This window comes from Danio rerio, chromosome 5 (genome assembly GCF_052040795.2).
Source record: "Danio rerio strain M-AB ecotype USA chromosome 5, GRCz13ab, whole genome shotgun sequence".
In the NCBI taxonomy this organism is placed as follows: Eukaryota; Metazoa; Chordata; class Actinopteri; order Cypriniformes; family Danionidae; genus Danio; species Danio rerio.
In genome coordinates this window covers 36,096,897-36,116,981 of record NC_141025.1, presented here as the reverse complement: position 1 = coordinate 36,116,981, position 20,085 = coordinate 36,096,897, and the positions used below count along the sequence as shown (strand labels likewise).

The 20,085-nt window shown below is 36.9% G+C and overlaps 1 protein-coding gene across 13 annotated transcripts in view; it reads left to right on the top strand.

Annotated features, from left to right (window-relative positions):
- Nucleotides 1-20,085, top strand: part of tmem174 (transmembrane protein 174) — a 123,282-nt gene that overhangs the window by 36,583 nt on the left and 66,614 nt on the right. For 10 of the 13 annotated variants that reach the window (XM_087253687.1, XM_087253691.1, XM_087253692.1 and 7 more), the window contains one exon: nucleotides 11,051-11,174. Coding sequence is in view for 4 of the 13 variants with exons in the window: in XM_087253696.1 (XP_087109822.1) it covers nucleotides 11,051-11,057 (7 nt within the window). In the remaining 9 variants the exon portion in view is untranslated. Of the gene's footprint in view, nucleotides 1-11,050; nucleotides 11,175-14,967; nucleotides 17,244-20,085 lie in introns of those variants that run through there. The other 3 variants (XM_087253698.1, XM_087253685.1, XM_087253686.1) reach the window with 2 other exon arrangements.

Sequence of the window (20,085 nt, the reverse complement as noted above, 5' to 3'; positions counted from 1 at the left end):
GTCGAATGTAGGTTGTTCAAATTTTGTCACATTCAATTATTTAAAATGAGATATGTTACAGGCGGTGTAGCTATTTAACCCCTTAAACGACAAAAATAAAAATATGAAAATTACTTTTTATTTTAGAAAATGTGTCCAGCTCTTAACTACAAAATTCGTATTTTTTTTTACATTATAACGAATGATTAACAATTAACAATATAATTAACAAAATAAAAACATATCAGTTTTAGCGACACTATAGGCTATATTATTTAGTCGATCTATCTTGTTCTAATACGAATTTTCTTGACGGTCCGGTGGCTATGTGTAAATGCATTTTATAAACCCTGACACTCCTCTTAGAAACATTCAAGGAGTCGAGTAAAGATCCATAAAACCTAAAGCCAATGTAGTCTATTCAGGTCTGAGTGTTTTGCCAAGGTAACCTCTCGGGCTAATAAACCAAACAGAAGTAAACCGTGGCAAACAGCCGCAATGAAATCAAGACAAAGTAAACGAATCGCGGTTTACAAGAATATTTTAATAGGCTATCGGAAATAAATATGTAAGACGGAAAAAATACGTAAATCTTTAATGAACTGCGTGTGATTACTTGAAGTTTGTGATGTAAAATGTTCATTTAGGCTGTAATGTGAAATTTTTAATTATTTCTACTAGGCTAAACTAGTAAAATAGTTATTTAGAGCAGACTGTTTCCAAGCCTCGTCTTCTAAAAACGTCCTATAGCCATTTAAAAAATAAGCCTGATTATGAGCTTTGGCCCTTTGACCATATTTAATAAACAAGTCTCTATGTTGCACATTGCATAGCTACACTATTATCAGTTATCCCAGGGGAGGCGGTTATTCCTCCTTTATAAAGTCAAAGTGCCGTGGCTTTTCCCTTCGAGCAAAGCCTTTCAACAAGAAGAGCTAGCACACCGCTCGTGGACACGCTCCAGAGAAAACACCCAGCCTAAAAACAACAACGGGGCTCTTTTTAACTTCTTCAGACCACATCTCAATAAAAGCTGAACAAACACAACCTGCCACCGGCGAGCGCGCGGTGTCCAGCGCGCGGCACCATAACAGATCACATGGGGATGGGGAGATCTAGACACTAAAACAAAAAAGAAAAAAAAGCCCACACCACAGAATAGCAAAAATAAAAGAGCCATAGCAGCGTGATTCGTTTTAGGTGATTGTAATTTAACAAGCTCCTTGGTCGTCCGTAGTAAAAGCCTACTGAGAGAATAGAAAAACAGCCCAAGTGATTTTTATCAGTGGTATTACCCTGCAACCATGTCAAGCTATTAAACGCCTTTAAAGATAAAGCAGGATTAAAACTTTTTTTATGCGCAAGACAGGGTAAAATAAATAAGCGCGGGAGTAGCAGGAGGAATTAAACAACATTTAGGCCTATCTTTTATTGGAGTCTCTCCTCAAAGGAAAAGACAAAGTGACCTGAACGCCGTCGTGATGGAACGGGTCTGTGAATGGTTACTATTCAATTTGTATTTCGTTCCCCGCTGGTCACGGAGGCGAGATCAGAGGAGAAAGTGAAAACACATGGCTGAGGTCAGTCGGATCGCAGGACCACCAAGCAGTGCATAGACGGAGAGAAAAGAACAGAAAAAAGAGACACGATTAAGACCTTGAAGAAGACATACTATAGGGTGTTAAGAAATTGTCCTAATAAACGCATGCAATCATCGCTTTGACTTTAGGTATAATTCACAATGCCCGCAACCGTGGATGCCTCTTCCTCTGTTTCAGATCATTCGGACAGTGCGTGCGCAGACGCCTTCAGCCGCTTTGCGGCGTCAGTAACTCGCGCCAATCAAGGAGCTCGTGCCTTATACTCAGAGACAAGTTTTGAATTCCTGCAGCCTAATGTGTTTATTTTAAATATCCCAAGGAAATTATTACATCAGTTGCAAACTATGTCCACGGAAAGGGCCTATCCTTTGAAGTTCCCAGCAGTGAAACATGATTTTAATTACATAATAACTTTAAAATTATATTTGCTTAATAAACTATGTGGATTAAGCTAGGAAGTATATAGGCCCTGGAAAATCGACCATACCGCTGCAAACAAACTGCTGGAGCAGAGCAGAGAGGGGGGAGAGAGAGAGAGGGAGATGGCGTAGTGATGAGGGTTATGCAGATGCAACACATACCTAAAAATGAATAATTAATCAGACGGTATTTCTCTTTCTATTTTTTTGGCAGAGCTCGTTAGTGTTGGCCCCTGAATGGTCGCATGATAAATGACGGCGTGGCTCTCCCGGCTCTCCTGCACTAATTAGCGCTCTGTGAACTCCGTCGCCTCCGCGCGAACACAAACCAAATCCTATGAGCTCAACGAGAGTGAAAACATTTCTCTTGGTCTGTCCTTAGAAGTCTGTTGGCAGATTCATATATTTCCAGTGAACCCAGGCTGCCTGTTTCCACGTCAACTCATTTCACTCCAAATGTTACTGTGAGATATAGTACAGTAGGTAGGCTAATTTATTTGCGTTTGGACAAGCTGGCAAACATGTTGCACTCCAAAAGACAAACTGAGATCGAACTAAACATGTAATGCCACAAATCTGTTTACAGTGATAATTACAGACCGAGTGCACATGATGCACAATTTTAAAATGTACACCTAACCCCGCCTCCAGTCTGTACTCCTCACAGTGACGTCACTTGTTCCTTTGACTTTATGGGTCTGACACTGAAGCTAGAAACTGTTGGGAACCTAAACCCTCAGCTCTCCCAATATATATATAATATAATATATATATACAGTTAAGTCAGAATTATTAGCCCCCTTTATTATTATTATTTTTTTTAATATTTCCTAAATGATGTTTAACAGAGCAAGGAAGTTTTTACAGTATGTCTGATAATATTTTTTTCTTCTGGAGAAAGTCTTATTTGTTTTATTTTGGCTAGAATAAAAGCAGTTTTTATTTTTTTCAAAAAACATTTTCAGATCAAAATTATTAGCCCCTTTAAGCTCTATTTTTATTTGATTGTCTACAGAACAATAAATTCCTTAATTACCCTATCCTGCGTAGTTAACCTAATTAACCTAGTTAAGCCTTTAAATGTCATGTTTAGAAATGTGTTAAAAATTTTCTCTCCGTTAAACAGAAATTGGGAAAAAAATAAACGGGGGCTAATAATTCTAAGTTCAACTGTATGTGTGTGTATGTTTATATATATATCTTTAAAGTATACATAAGCTATTTTGTCAGAAAATGGCTATCAGCAAAATTAAAAAAGTTACATTTTTAAAAATTAAACCAAGCAATGTAGTATACCAAACCATAAACCTTCAATTTTTATTAAAACCTTGCATTATAGGCCTACAATACACAGCAAACACAGAATGTTCCCCTATCAGTCCCTAAAACATTTCTAGATGATTAACATTTTGTTCTCGTTCAGTTATTATTTGGGAATCAAGTAAAATGGTCTTGGAATATTAGGTTAACTTTTAGCTAAAAATTAAATGTTTTTCATAACACCTTAAAGAGAACCTATTTTGGGAATCTTCTCCTAGAGATAATGTTCTGTTTATCAAAAAAGAAAACTTTCTGTTTCACCCAACAAAGTAGATTTTTGAAACCAGACACACTGATGTTCCCATAATGTTTTGGGAACAAAAAGTTGTTAGCAGTACAATATTATACTGATTTCTAGTTGATCATTTGGAAAAGTGGCAGAAGGTAGATTTTTCGAATGAATCATCTGTTGAACTGTATCCCAATCATCACAAATACTGCAGAAGACCTATTGGAACCCGCATGGACCCAAAATTCTCACAGAATTCAGTCTTTTTCCTCCACAAGTTTGGTGAATGAAAAATCATGGTTTGATTAAATTAATTATGGGGTTGTGCAAGAAATTTACAGAGTAGATGGCAACATCAACAGCCTAAAGTATTAAGACATTTGTGCTGCTCATTACATTATAAACCACAGGACAGGGCAAATTCTTCAGCAGGATAGAGCTCTGTCTTATACTTCAGCCTCCACATCAAAATTCCTGAAAGCAAAGAAGGTCAAGGTGCTCCAGAATTGGCCAGCCCAGTCACCAGACATGAACCTTATTGAGCATGTTTGGGGTAAATGAAGGAGGGGGCATTGAAGATGAATCCAAAGAATCTTGATGAACTCTGGGAGTCCTGCAAGGACACTTTCTTTGTTATTCCAGATGACTTTATTAATACGTTATTTGATTCATTGCAGAGATATGGATGCAGTCCTCCAAGCTCATGAGAGTCAGACACAAAATTAATTCCTTTTCCACTGCACCATCACTTTATATTCTATACTGTACATTATTTCTGGTAAGTGACAGGACTTTTGTCTCAGCAAAGTCAGACATTACTATCCTAATTAATTAATTGAAAATTAAGGCATTATCATATTTTATTTTGGTCAAATAAGCGTAATCTATAGGCCTTGCCTTTCATATAAGCCACTTTTGTTACCAAATGATCGACTAGAAGTCAAGTTATTATTTGCTGTTCCTAAAACTTGGATAGGCAACTAGACTTTTGTTAGGTGGTGATTATTTTGCACATTGTAATGGTGACATCTAGCAGCACTGAAGCAATCGCATTGATGGGAATGCCAGGGACAAATTCCTATAATACAGATCTTCTTGATGTAGGCTGTACTCATTCATTCATTCATTCATTTTATTTTTGGCTTAGTCTCTTTATTCTTCAGTGGTCGTCACAGCAGAATGAACCGCCAACTTATCCAGCATATGTCTTACACAGCGGATGCCCTTTGAGGCACAACCCAACACTGGGAAACACCCACACAAATACACTACGGCCAATTTAGCTTATTCATTTCACTTATAATAAAGCATTGTCTTTTGACTGTGGGGGAAATTGAAGCACCCTGAGGAAACCTACGTGAACACGGGGAAAACAAGCAAACTCCACAGAGAAATGCCAACTGTCCCAGCCGGGACTCGAACCAGCGACCTTCTTGCTGTGAGGGGATCTTGCTACCCATTGCGCCACCGTGGCGCCCTAGGCTATACTCTTAAGAATACATTTTTTGCCATAGGTGGTTCCATGAAGAACTTTTCTATAAAACCTTTTATTTTACAAATATTTGTAGGTTATTTGAAGTATTTAAATATCGTTCTCGCAAAGAAAAACTAATATTTTAAGAGATTATCCCAATTTCTTTGGGGAACAAAAATGGTTCGTATATGGCATCTCTGCAAACGCACTCCTTTTGAAACCTTTGTATGTGCTATCTCTGACTTAAAGGCTGAGGTCAAGGGCTTGAATAAATTTGACATCAGATTTTTTTTTGACATCAGATTTTCAAGTCAATATTTTAAGATTTGTGGCGATTAACATAGTTTGCTCTCCTGTATGTGACTATCCAAATAAACCTCATTTGCCCACAGCTTTATTCAGATTTAAAAGACTTTCTTTTGTTCATCTTGCATTAACCAGAGCAGATTTGTTCACATTATCTGAGTGTTATTTATTGTCATTTCCTTTAGGTTAAGCAATTTATAGTTTCTCCTTTTTTAATAAAAAAATACTGGTCATTCCATTTTTAAACTGTTTCACAAGATCTCGGGTTAATTATCGCTTTCTTTTTAAGCTATTACATTTGTTTGCTCAGTCTCTGACAAGGCAGTGAAAGTTTTATATGCTGTATATGTTCTCTTATATTTGTTTTAGATTATCTTTGCGTGTCATGAGAAAAAGCTGTGTTTTTGTTTGTGTGTGTCCTGACCGTGTGTGTCTTTCTCTCTCTCTCTCTCTGTCTGTGGCATTAGTGAAAGTGAGGGTGTGGGAGAATCTCTCTCGTAAATCACACTGTTTGCTGTATGATTATAGGACTCCAAGAGTGGTCAGTGTGGCAGTTTGTCATCTCTGTGGGGACAGTGTGTGTGTGGTCCCCATGCAGTGTAGTTCAATAGACATCCGTATAACCAACATCACAACAAATACAGATTCCAGTGATGTGCTTTATGGTTTGAAGAGCAGTTCTCTTCAGATATCTTTATGGTACATCTTTAATTTATTTGCACAACACACTCATTTGATAGATAATAGGCTTTAATTTAGAGCATGTGCTTGCATGTGTGCTGTATATTTGACTTTTGGAACAGTCTCTTCTGTTATTGACCTAGGATATGTCTTTATCTGATGTGCAGATAAACAGATGTCTGTGTGAGACCGAAAAAGATCCAATCACTTTCTCTCTTTGTGTGTGTATATGCTTGGCTGGGTTGCACTTAACTGAAAATTGCCACAAGTGATTTGAGCTGTCATATTTTTCCTCCCATTGACCAGACCACATGTGTTTCTCATAGACATCTCATGACGTGCGCCATAAAGGATGTGTAACAAGGGCCCTCCGTCAGTGGTAGCCACTCCACCCCAACATGCAACACGCTCTCTTTCAGCTATTACTGTCACCGAAGGACCACCAACGCTCACTGTTTCATAACTGTGTGTGTTTGTGTACATGCTCGGTGATTATAGTTGCAGGATGCGTTTCATCCACCACATCATTAATCATAACACCCCATCAGTTACTGGAGTTGTGATAAATATATGCACATGGCCATGAGCACACATACATTTCACATTTGAAAGATATGGATCGTTTCATTCCCACAGAGAGAGTGTCGCACCAGTCTTTTGAGCTATTTGGGAGGTTCCACTATACCACCAACACGGAGAGAGCTGGAAACACCCAGACCCACCCACCTGTCATTTTCTCCTGGTAGTCTTACATTACAACATCTGTGAAGTTACTCCCATGTCACTATTTTTAAAGGATGTTAGGGTTATTGCTGATCTGCTGATTCCGATTGTTTGGTTTGGGATAGTTTTAAATAAAGGCAAACACTTTATTTGATGTCCCGATTGTCACTATTAACTATTGGCTATTTGTTCCTGCATATTATTAAAGGGAAAGCTCTCAGGTTCTGTTATCATTTACTAAACCTTTACTTGCCACAAACCTGTTTGAGTTTCTTTTTTCTGTTCAAAACAAGATATTTTTAAAAATGTTGAAAACCTGTAACCATTGACTTTCATAGTATTTGGGTTTTTTTTTTTACTATAAAAGTCAATGGTTATTGACCTTATTCTTCAATGCGGAAGTGGACTTGTTTTTGCGATTGTTTTAGAACTTCCGATTCAGTCACAATGGGAGAAATTAGGAACAATTGTTGTCAGAAAATGGTCAAATTACTTGCTCTACAAACAAGTGTTTGCATGACCATACAGACCAAGTAGAATAATATAATAAGGAAATATCAGTTTGCAACATCAAGCAGCAGAACGAGCTGTTTTTAATGTCTAAAAATGAATGAAAGGGAAAGAGACCAGAAGTCTCGAGCCAAAAAGATAAGTTATTCGTACGTTAAGAATAAGGTGAATAGGTTTCCAACATTCTTCAAAGTATATTATTTTGTATATTAATTTGTATATTATTTTGTGGTCAACAGAAACAGGAAACTCAAATTGTTGTGGAACCAAATAAGGGTGAGTTAATAGTGAGCAGATTTAAATGTTTGGGGTGAGCTCTTTCTTTAAGATAGTGGCTGTTTATGTATACTTCTAAACTATATGTGCTGCATGATCTTATTCTAAATTCCTAATCATAACCAATACATAAACCCAAGTACTATCTTAATAACTTATAATAAGCAGAAAATAGATGTTCAAATAGACATATGCCATAGTTCGTGATTTATTTATAGCGAAACTTATAACTTAAAATAAAGTATGGACTAAATAATAAATTTGCTTTTTAGGGGGAAGTTAATTATTTCTAAACTAGCCCACCAAGAAAAAAATATTTTGGATTACATTTTTTAGCTCCTAATGTCGCTAGTTAACACACTCAATGCGTTTTTTTTTTTCAAAAACATCCTACAATTTCGAAAATATCAACTTCTACCAAATGGTAGACATGTCAGTTTATGGTAAAAGTACTGGAATTAACACAGACATCTGAAAATATGAAGTGTAAGATCAATTTATTTAAAATATTACCAATATTAATATTAAAAAACAAAAAAATTTTGAATACTGAATCTTTTTTTTTGAAGTATATGCCATAGAATATTTCAGATTCTCATTCGATAAGCTTTCTTGTTTTTTACAATAAAACCAAAGTCAAGTGTAGTAGTGCAACAGGATTAGATTTGTTCGATTGTTGTGTGTGTAAACCATTATTTAAAACAGTCATTCTTTATAAAAAGAATGACTCATGGTCAACCGTTTGGTAGAGCGTCAGTCAAAGGGTTAAAGCAGTTTTAATTCTGTATATCCTAGTAGGATTTCAAGTGATCAGTTGGCTGCATTTGTTGTCCAATTTGTGTGGTAGACTGTTTGCTGGCATATTACTTCTGAAACGAACACTCTGTCCTTACATCTCCTTCCTGCTAAACTAGGCATACCCTGTTTGGCAAGTGTGCGTTTTATGTCTGGGGACGATTAACTTGATCGTTTTTATGGCATTTTACTGCATGTGTGGCAGCCATGAGAATTCTTTGGGATAGGAACTGAACTCATTTCTATTTCCCCTGGCCAAATCTCTGTGTGGCATTCATACACATTAAAGCCAAATAAGGACCATATAACGCACATTTGTACAGAAAATTCTGCCATATTAATTTCCTTATAATATCCTTATGCTATATAAGCATATGCCTATTCTATTCTATATTCTATTCTATTCTATATTCTATTCTATTCAAAAACTCTACTTCTGCTTTCCAAATAGTCTTGATCAGATGATATGTGTGAATGGTAATTGTTTGAAACTTTGCACCACATAGGCAATATGATTTATTGTCTCTACAAAAACACATTTTTGTTTGAACACCCATTAACCTTAAGTGAAACTAGTTATTTTTGTGTGTGCCTTAGTGTTCGTTTTGTGACTTCTCTAAATCACATTTGTGTGTGGCATATTCTTCACTTTTTGAACCTCAACCAACATAGCCACATTTACTACCCATTCATTCTATAAATGTCCTTTTAAAAACCATTACAAGACAACACATTGGAATCATATTGGTAACATCTTTAATATATTCCAGGATAGATTTCTTCTCGTAGATTTTTGTTTATGTTAATTTTTACTGAAAGGTAAAGATTTTGAAATCTTTATCAGCACTATTTCTTAAAAAGTGCTTTATGAGGATTTCTAGTCATATAATGTACTAAACAACATTTTGGTATCCGCTTGAACTGAAGCTCAGGACTTTATGTTCAGGTTCTGTTATGGCTTTGTGGCCCAGTGCTAATCACTGATCCACTATGTAGCCCTTATTACTGTACCTACCCACTTTCGATTAAAAAAATATATGCAAAAAATGTATGTGATAGTAAATATAGATAATTTTTCAGTCACGCACTTCAGTATCACACAATTCTTCACACTGTAAACCCTAATAAGTTGAGACTACTTGAGGAAAGTGATTCCCTCAGTTTGTTTGAGTAATGGGAAAACGACAACTCAATTAATTGAGTTGACCAAATGTTTTAATTACCAAATGAATAACTTAAATGTTTAATTACAGATAAATGTTTAAGCACAGATAACTTAAATGTTTAAGTACAGATTACTTAAAATGGCTAATAGACTAAACTTTTCAAGTTTAACCAAAATTTTCAAACTTTTATTTTCTTTACTTACCCCAAGGCCATTTATATCGAAGTTGATATTTAGCAGCACCATGTTGGTGTTTCATAACATCTAATTTTTACGAGGTGGGTCGTTAGCCCTACACTCAACCCCCAACCTGGAAAACCAGGACTACAGATAATTTAGCTTACACAATTCACCTCTAGCGCATGTGTTTGGACTGTGGGAAAAACAGAGCACCCAGAGGAAACCCATGCCAACATAGGGAGAACATGCAAACTCCACACAGAAATTCCAAGTGACCCAGTCGGGACTCGAACAAGCGACCTTCTTGCTGTGAGGCAAAAGCGCTACCCACTGCACCACCATGCCCTTCTGCGTGTATATCAATGAAGAAAAATGTATATAAGCATTTAAATATCTATTTACTAATTTATTAAAATAATTTACCTTTTGTCTTTGTTTCGTCAGATGGGTTCAGGTAGTGCCTCTGTTCTATTGCGCTTAAGCGAAAAAACAACATCACAAGTAAAAAAAACACCTTGTGTCATATAACATTGTGACCAATCAGTGCGGTTGTCAAGGCAGAATCTCAAGCGCAACCAATCATTTTAAACAGACATGGTGAATTGTTTAAAATAAAATTATTTAATTAAATTAAAATACTATATGTTTTTTTGCTGCCTAATGTGTAAGTTAAACACCTGTTTAGGTTTTGATGCCAAATTTGGTATTTTAAGTAATATCAAGTTATATTAACCTAATATCTTTAGTAATAACAACGGCGGGGTTTACAGAGCAGACACCATCTTATAATTTGGTGATTAATAACTCTTTCCTATCACTGAAATCAAGTATTAAACAATAATAATAATAATTAAATATTACTTGTGCTCAGCTAATTCAAAGGATTAATTGAGCCTTAAATTTCTCACTCTCATGTTGTTCCAAACCCTGAGACCTGTGCATTCATGAGCATTGTGGAGGGACATATATCTACAGGAGGCTCGCACACAAAAAAGAATAAAAATATCTCTGTTTGAAACTAAGCACAGGCACATCAAAGGTAATACCTCAGAAGTGCAACACATGAATGTGTGCCCTAAACTGACACAGTTAAATAAAGCTGTTTTAAAATATATATTTTTTTGTTTATGTGCACACAAAAGTTCAATTAAATTTGTGTTTATTTCTATAGCGCTTTTACAATGTAGATTGTGTCAAAGCAGCTTCACATAAAAGTTCTAGCAAATTAAAACGGTCAGTCTAGTTTTCAGTGTTGAATCTCAGTTTAGTACAGTTCAGTGTGGCTTAAATTTCCCTGTTGAATGTATTCTTGTAGCTTGATCATATTCCGATTGAACCACAGAAGTCATGTAGGTTTTTAAAAAAACATTTGTTGTATTTTTTTGTTCATAGACTTTGAAAAAATCGGACCATTTCCATCTATGGAGGATGAGGGAGCTCTTAGATTTCACCTAAAATATCATCATTTGGTTTCTAAAGATGAACGAAGGGCCCAGGGGGTTGGAGCTACACAAGGGTAAGTAATTAATAACCTTTTAAACTAATTTTTAAATAAAATATTTCACATACAATATGTTATAGAAGCACATTTTGGTAACTTTACTAAGTAGTGGTTCATGAATACATCCACCTTTGTGGGAGTCCAATCTTCAGTTCCACCAACCTCAATCTTCACAAGAAATATGCATATGTATGCTCACATGAGGGAAAATGTAAAACCCAAGCCCTACTATTAGTGGTGCACAAGTTTTCCTTAATTGTTCTTCACATAATGCGTGTGGCTTGTGTAAATGCAACCAAAGACACGCATTCAGGATTTCACAGGGCAGATTCCCATGCAAAGTGATCACAAGCGAAATGCATAACGATTATCTCCGAAACCCAATCATTTGCATGCAACGTCTCCAGATGAAAGGCACTCAGATTCTCAGATGCTATGTTTAACACAGAGACATGCGCCCGCCTCAGTGTCCCTATCTGTTTGTATACGGCGAGGGTTCATTGAGCATCTGAGAAGACACACTCCGGTTCAGTGGCTCCAGACTAACAGTGAGTTGGTGGTCTGTCCTTGTCTGATCACGCTGGTCTGTTGTCAGATAAATTAGACGAAGCTTCAGACCGCAGATCTCAGGGCAGTGAAAATGCATAGTTTATCAGAAGCTGATTCGAACGGGTTCAGGGTCACTGGTCCCAGAACAGATTTAAGCACTCCTTTGTGAGCGCAGATAATGGTGTCAGGGAGCAAGGCCTGATCTCTGCACAGATTCAGCATGGTCACTGCACCTGCCACAAAGACTGACCAGCTTCTGTCTCTGCGAGTGCAAGTGTTAATGAGGAAATCGAGAAAGCGAGTCTGCAAGAGAGGGAATGATTGTGTGTGGGTTTGTGTGTGGGGGGTAAAACCTCGAAACACTGAAAGGCACTGACTGTCTGAATAGCAGGATTATCTCATTGCTCTTTAAAGTGGTTGACAAAGGGTTTGTGGTAAAACATTCACATCTCTTGTCAACACTTATTCATCCATCAGGTTATACTCCTCGATTAAAGGATTAACCTTGCTCTGAGGGTTCATATTCAAAAGATAAAGCTCACCCAGAGATTACAGTTAGAGTCAGTCACACACATAATTGAGGCGTTTATCCAATTTTTAGCAATCAGATATTTTTTCCGATTTATTATGGGGAGGAAAAATGTGGCTGAAGTTTAAAATCCTTGCCAAGAAAAGTCTGTTCTGCTTTCCCATGCGCACATTTGGGTGGCAGCCGCTCTCCTGTTCCTGTGTGTTCTCATCTTCTGACATGAGTCGTGGCATCTTGTCGCACACATGTTGGCGTTGCGTGGTGAGCACCACCCAAACACACAATTGAAGAGCCTATTGTTTGCAGCCCAGCTTCAGAGGGCATGCAGCTGTTGAAATGTGGAGTGCGTCTGTGTGTTCTGGGGTGTGTATACCACAAAACATGTGCAGGAAAGTTTAAAACTCATTTTTTTATTAATTCATAAAATTTCTGAAAAGGCTAATTAGCCCGAGCCGTTGTAATCTGTTAGCAGTGCTGGTGAACACAATGGGTGGGCAGTGATTGACAACTACAGTGCATATACTCATATACAGTGATTAATTGTGTTTTACAAGAAAACTTCTTAAAGCGTCACGGTGGCGCAGTGAGTTGCACGATTGCCTTACAGCAAGTAGGTCGCTGGTTCGAGTCCTGGCTAGGTCAGTTGGCATTTCAGTGTGGAGTTTGCATGTTCTCCCCATGTTCGCATGGGTTTCCTCCGGGCGCTCCGTTGTCTCCCACAGTCCAAAGACAAATGCTATTGGTGGATTGAATAAGCTAAATTGTAGTGTATGTGTGTGCAAGAGTGTTTATGGGTGTTTCCCAGTGTTGGGTTGCGGTTGGAATGGCATCCGCTGTGTAGAACATATGCTGAATAAGTTGGTGGTTCATTCTGCTGTGGCGACCCCTGATTAATAAAGGGACTAAGCTCAAAAGAAAAATGAATAAATGAAAAAAACTTAATAAAAGTAGATGTTCATTAATACAAATTCGTTATGTCATACAAGTTTTGTATTTGTTCAAAATATATATTAAACATTGAATATCACCATTTATACATGCATTTTATAAGCATGTGTTTACATTTTCTAAATCAAAATCTAATTGATTTTGTTAGTTCATGTTTGTAAAACAGTATCTCAACTTTCATGCCAATTAATTCTCGGTAGATTATAGGTAGAATTTTAGGTTGGGGTTAGGATTAGGTTTAGTGTAAGTTGACATGTACTTGCAAAGTTTATTATAGTCAGCTTAATGTCTGTTGAATGTCTGTATCAACGGATATTAAGCAGACAGTCTACTAATACTCAAATGGACCATCAAAATAAAGTGTTGCTTAACTTTACCCAAAGCAAATGTCTTAATTAATGATTTTTGTTTAAAACAAACAATTAAACAAAATAGAATAAACTTTAATAAAAAATTTCAGCAAAAAGTTAAATTATTAACAACTTGCTTAGCAATAAATTTGACATTTTCTGTTAAAAACATTTAGTTTTTTTTATTTCATTGACAATTTTTGAGTCCTAAAATCCCATCCTGCACAACATTAAATACTGTACACAATTACAGTTTTTCTCAGTCGCTTTGATGCATTTCTCACAACATTTTTTACATTTGCACAACAGTTATTGCATTTCTCATAACAATTTGTACAAACTGCTAAACATAGTTAATAGCCTGCAAAAGTGTGTCACTTGCTCAAAATATATAGATCAATCCTCAAAAAGAAGTATTGATGTCAATGAAAGTGTTAGTGTCATCAAGATGAAAAGTCCTGACACCATTGTTTAGGGACAAGATAGTCATATGGCTTTGTCATGTTTTCATTATGACAGTTTACTCTGTACATGTTTTCCAAAGTCAGATTTTGGTGACACTTTCTTAAAATGGTCAAGACAGCACTATATTCTATTTGCACAGCCATTTGAAAACTACAGCATTTAGTGTGGTATCTGAGTACAAGACACGGACTATGAACTGTATGTTTCACATTTTTACTGCATTTGCTCTTTGCCATTCTAATTTATTCACACCATTGTGCAAAAGAATAAATACACCCTTATTTACAACAAACGTAAACTTCCTTTGGGTAGAGCTGTGCACAACTGTAAACAAGTACATATCGGAACTGAACCTGCAACATTCATAGGTCATCAAATTGTTCAATTTAATTGTTCAATCACACGCACGCACGCACACACACACACACACACACACACACACACACACACACACACACACACACACTGTTACAATTTGACTTAATTCTAGGGGTATTTGTATCATTTGTTTCAGTTTTGTAAAATTGTAACAGTTTATAGAGGTTTTCAGCCCTGTTCCCAGCAAGCAATCACTACTCAAGTTTTAAACCAAAGTCAGCTTTATGGTCAATTCAACCACATGTAGGATCTTTTTGAATTGTGTTACTCTCAGGCCATAGGTGCCTAACACATAATATTAATACAAAAAGTAAAATTAAAAAAAGAAAGTACAATAAATACAATTACACATATAATATAATTTAGAAAAAAATAAGAAAAATAAAAATTGTAAACAATACAATTAAACCTAAGCGCACACAGCAAGGGGTGCAAACCAGAGTTGTTAAGAAATTGAATAATGTGTAATAATAAAATTATATGTACATTTGTGCAAATAAAAGTATTTTGCAAATATTATAAATACACCTCCATTAGCTATACTTCCCTAAGTGCTCTTGTGGGTGTCTGTGTATTGTCATGTTTTTAGCAGGTATCTGGTGTTCTGGACCAGCTCTACATGCCCTCCTCAGCGGGGATTCATTGGGCCTTTTTGTTCATGTTTTCCCACAAAGGGGCTTCGGCACAAATCCCTCTGGCACGGCGGGGCCATAGCAAAGTAAACAGAGATTTATGTCTTTAACCTTTGGACCCACCGAGTGTTTTTGAGTGGTAATCACACACGTTTATGAGTTATGGGTTGACAGGTTAAAAAATGCACCGCATTGTTGCTGCAGGACCAACCGGGAGCCTGTGATTGGATGATTGGTCTCCAATTACTCAGTGTGCCCTCGTGCTGTAGCAATACTGTCTGCAGGTTAATCCTGGCTTCCTACTGAATGGAAAGAGTGCGATCGGAATATTTCCTTCATGAGCGTATTGCTGGTGCATGGCCTGTGTTTGATTGTAGCCGTAACGCTGTGTTTTGTTTGTACAGCCAGCAATGATGACTCTCCATTTGATGCTATCCAGAGAATCCTTTAACCCGTTTGAAAAGAGGCAGAAGCGGAAAACGTGAAAGAAAATGAAAACACAACAGTTTGGAGACTACATCACTCCGGTCACAGAAGCAGGGGTCCGTTTGAAGTTCTGGTTTTGGTGTGTATGTGTGTGTGCAATTCAGCAGACCCCCTCCTCACTTCCCTTGTGTCAGGAAGGTTACGGCGCATACGCTTGTTTTGTGAGACCAATGCATTCGTTCTCTATTGTAATATGAAACACTCCAGACCCGTCCCCTCCCTCGCTCCCTCGCTCCTTTTCCTTCTTCTCTTCTGAATGGAGAGACACAATTAAAAGCACATTAGATCTTTTCAAGTGCTTGTAATTTCATAAGTGAGGGTCTCCAGCTCCGCGCAGGGCTTAGACCAGGGAAAGCCGCGATATTTAGAGGGGCCCGAGGGAAAGATGGGAAAGAGATATTAACCTCGCCAGAGACGGCTCTCAAAGAGGCCACTGCTCACCACACAGCAGCCCACCCACACCGACACCTGCAGCCTTAACACACACACTCACACACATACGCATACACGTCTTAATTATTAATAGAAGCCTGTTTCCTCACAGTGAATCACAGAGATTTATAGTGATGCTGATGTCTGGTGAAGGTTGATGATGAGTATTTGATGGATAGGCCTCAGCCGTAATAAACTGTTGCATCACCTCGGTCCTGACATAGAGCAGGCTTCTCTCTGCAAAAACATGGGGTTGAAAATGAATGGCAGAAGGGGATGATATATAGCTTTTATATAATGGAAGTGTTCTGAATGTCAGATTGTTGTCATTCATGTGTAATTAGGTTTTCTTTTTGTTAAGATAGGCTTTGCCAGTTTTCACCACATTCACTTAATGGAGCTCATTGCTGGATAGATGATGACTAGATGATGAATTGAAATACTGAATACTTAATTCTAAGCGGTAATTTTTCGTTCCTTTGCAATATTGTATGTGTGCAGTCTGTGGAGCATGTAAATGGCAATGCGGTGTAGAGTAATTAGTTACTGTAATAAAATACTTATTTGCTGATAAAGTCAACTATGAATGACTTTTTTGGGGTAATTTAATTAGTTACTTATACTTGCCTTAAATACTGAAAATCAATCAATCTTTCTATATAATCCATTTTTTTTGTTATCCAACTATATATTTTTTTAAATTAGAAAAATTTTATACCTAATAAAGTTTCATGCTTAAGAAGCAATTAATTGACTACATTTGACTATATACTTACAATATTATGGTATGTGTGAAATATGGTTTCACTACTTTAACCATTGTTTTGATACATATTTTTATTCATTCATGCAATTTCCTTCAGCTTAGTCCCTTTATTCATCAGGGTTCGCCACAGCAGAATGAACCACCATCTTATCCAGCATATGTTTTACGCAGCGGATGCCCTTCCAGCTGCACCCTAGTACTGGGAATCATCCATACACACTCATTCACACTTATACACTACGGCCAATTTTGTTTAGAAAAGAATTGTCCCTCTAGGTACCACCATAATGAGCAGTATTGAGTGGCCCTGATTTGACAGGGGGCGTCGTCATGGGAACTTGGGCATTTATAGCAGACCTGGAGAGACTGTACCACCGAGCCACCGTGTCGCCACATATGTTTATGTTTTCTGAAGATAAATGGCCACGTTTGACTCACATTTTATTATTTAAAAGTTTAATTTCTATTATTTAAGAAGAGATTTATACACTATACTGTATGCAGTACTTATTTTTTTAGACTAAGCTATTAAAAAAGTAATTTGAACACAATTTTAATTGTGTAATTATTTATTAATTACTATTAATTACATTGTTTATCTGCATGGTAAGATTTGGCACCAGTTTGCCCTATAAAACAATGACAAGCCAATGGAGGGAGTTGTTTTTGATTTATGTTCTGCTAATGTTCTGCTGAGGAGTACATATGGCCCATGTTACACACATTTTGCAGACCGAGTATACTTTTTAACAATACAAATGCTTGGCTTAGAAATGCTTATTTTTAATTTTATTCTAATTTTAATTCTATAAGTTGTTGTCTGATACATCATGAATTCTGCCAATTGATCCAGATCATTTGTTTGCTGCTGACCATGACTGTTCATTGGCACTTTCTACATGCAGCAGACAATAAACATTAGAAGAGTTTGCCAGAGTAAAGACAAGATGTTGACAGTGTAGATTTTTTGTAGCATGTAAAATGAAGACTTCAGAATTGCAGTTTGTCATTGATTTTAGGAACTGAAAAATATCTAGATGTTTCCTGTACTTTCATGATTTTCTACAGATTTTTTTCAAATAAAATCAATTATTCATTATATTCTTTTATTTTTGCAATTAGGATAAAACTATTCCAATCAAGATTTGTATTTATCAGTTTATACTGTATGTAACCCACTGGTCCTACTGCACCCAACCCGCTCTGAACTGGGATCGAACCTGCGATTCTTTGTGTAGGAGTCAATCACTCTAACAAGGAGGTTAAAGACAATGGTCCCTAGCATCTTATGTTAGAGGTCAGAGAAGTGAGGTTTACCTGCATAGCACTTCGCTGGTTGGCCTCCGTTAGCCTGGCCCCCTAAACCTCACTCCCATCCCGGATGAGCCCCCACAGGTAACCCACCAGTCCTACTGCACCCAGCCTGCTTTGAGCTGGGATCGAAACGGTGATTCTTTGTATGGGAGTTGATTGCTCTAACAAGGAGGCTAAATACCATGGCCTCTAGCATCTGTTGCTAGAGCACATTTAGAGCTGAGAGGAGTGAGGTTTACCTGCAAAGCACTTTGCTTGCTGGCCTCCATTACACTGAATATATTGATTATTGACTTAAATGTAAAAAGCTACTGATTAGCGCTATCGCATGATACTTTCATGTTCCCTTATAATGCACTGTGCCACATTGCACACATGGTAAAGGAATTCTTTGAAAAATAGGATGAGTTGAAACTGTTACCTTTTTCTTCAGATCTCAATGCAGTGTTTTACATCTTTGAGATTTGCAGAACCAACAATTGCATCCACAGTATAATTAAGAAGACCATTTAGTCCCCCTCAAGTGGTTCCAAACCTTTACAAGCCTCTTTTGTTGTTTAAAACAAAAGAAAATGTTTATAGGAATGTTGTAAAGCAGTAGCCATTGACTTCCATAAAAGAGCTTGGTTTGGAACAAGTGGAGGGTGAGTAAATAAAGTGGAGTAACTGAGGAACTCCCTCTAATAGCTCTGTTAGATGACTAGATTATTATAATTTTTTAGTTTTGACTACGTCAATCAAAATTATGCTTTTCTAGAATGTTTATTTACACTACTATTTCAACACCATTCATTCGTTATCAGTTAAAATATTAAAGTACTGACTAGCCTGTTACAATATCAATTCTTTGTTGTAGGATATATCAATGCAATCTCACTGCAATTCGTAACTTTTTGATTTAATGGCTAATTCGTATGAATTCATACAATTTTAATCGTTCAATTTAGTACGATTTGCTTATCACCCAATGACGGGTGGGGTTGGGTGCCACGCCTCCTTTTTAAAATTGTACATTTTTGTACGACTGTACGACTAAAGACTGAATTAGCCACTAAACTGACAAAACGTAAAATACTTATGTTTCCTCGTGAGATCAGGCTGGATATATTGCACCAAAATATATTGCAATATTGTCATTTTAAGACCATTTTATGCCACTCATTATATGATGCCAGAATGACAATTTAATATCATCACAATGTACAAAGTACACTCCCCCAAAGAACATTTAAGAATATTTTATTTAATTATAAGATTAACAATTTAATAATTAGGCGTTTGAATCAAAATGTGAAAACATGTATGCTAAGCAAATTAATAATAAATGTTAAAAAAGTGCAAGGTAAAAAGTAACAGAGGCTGCGATATCTGCTACAAGATCTATTTTGAGTTGTCAGACACCCACATGATGAAATATACTATATCAATTTAAAGTAAATACTACAGTGTTTTGACCATACTGGCTCTAATAGATACCCTGATAGACACTAATAGATACCTCTAATAGAGATAGAGGTTGTGCAATCAGCTAAAATGTTGCTAGAATTGGTTTTTATGTATGGGCTATATATATTGCATCACCAAAAAGGATTGAGGTAATTTCCATGTGTTGTGTGATAAGCTGATGAATTGATTATTGTGAACAGCCTATAGTTTTATCAGTATCTCCCAGAATTTGAATACTGGTCCGTTAGTGCTTAGCAGAAGGTGAAGCAGCCTCATTTACTTCATGAAGTTGGATTGTCTTATTTGTATGTGTAAGACAGAGAGGGTTTATGTGTGCATGTTGTTGAGCAGAAGCAGAAAGGGCTTCCTGTCTTGATGTAATTTATTTGAAAAATTCCAACCATAGCCCATCTGTGTGTGTGTGTCTCTCTAAAGGGGATGATATATTGGCTTAATCAAATAGGAAAATATGAGTAACCCAGGTCCTGACTCAACGGCAGCTTGCTTTATTATTGTAGCTTAAGGTGCAGCGTGGCCCTGCCTTCTTTGATCCTGCCTGTGTGAGTGTGTGAATGTGTGTGCATGCGCTTGTGTGTGTTTATTGTTTTAGGTGAGGGTGGTACTCAGCGCT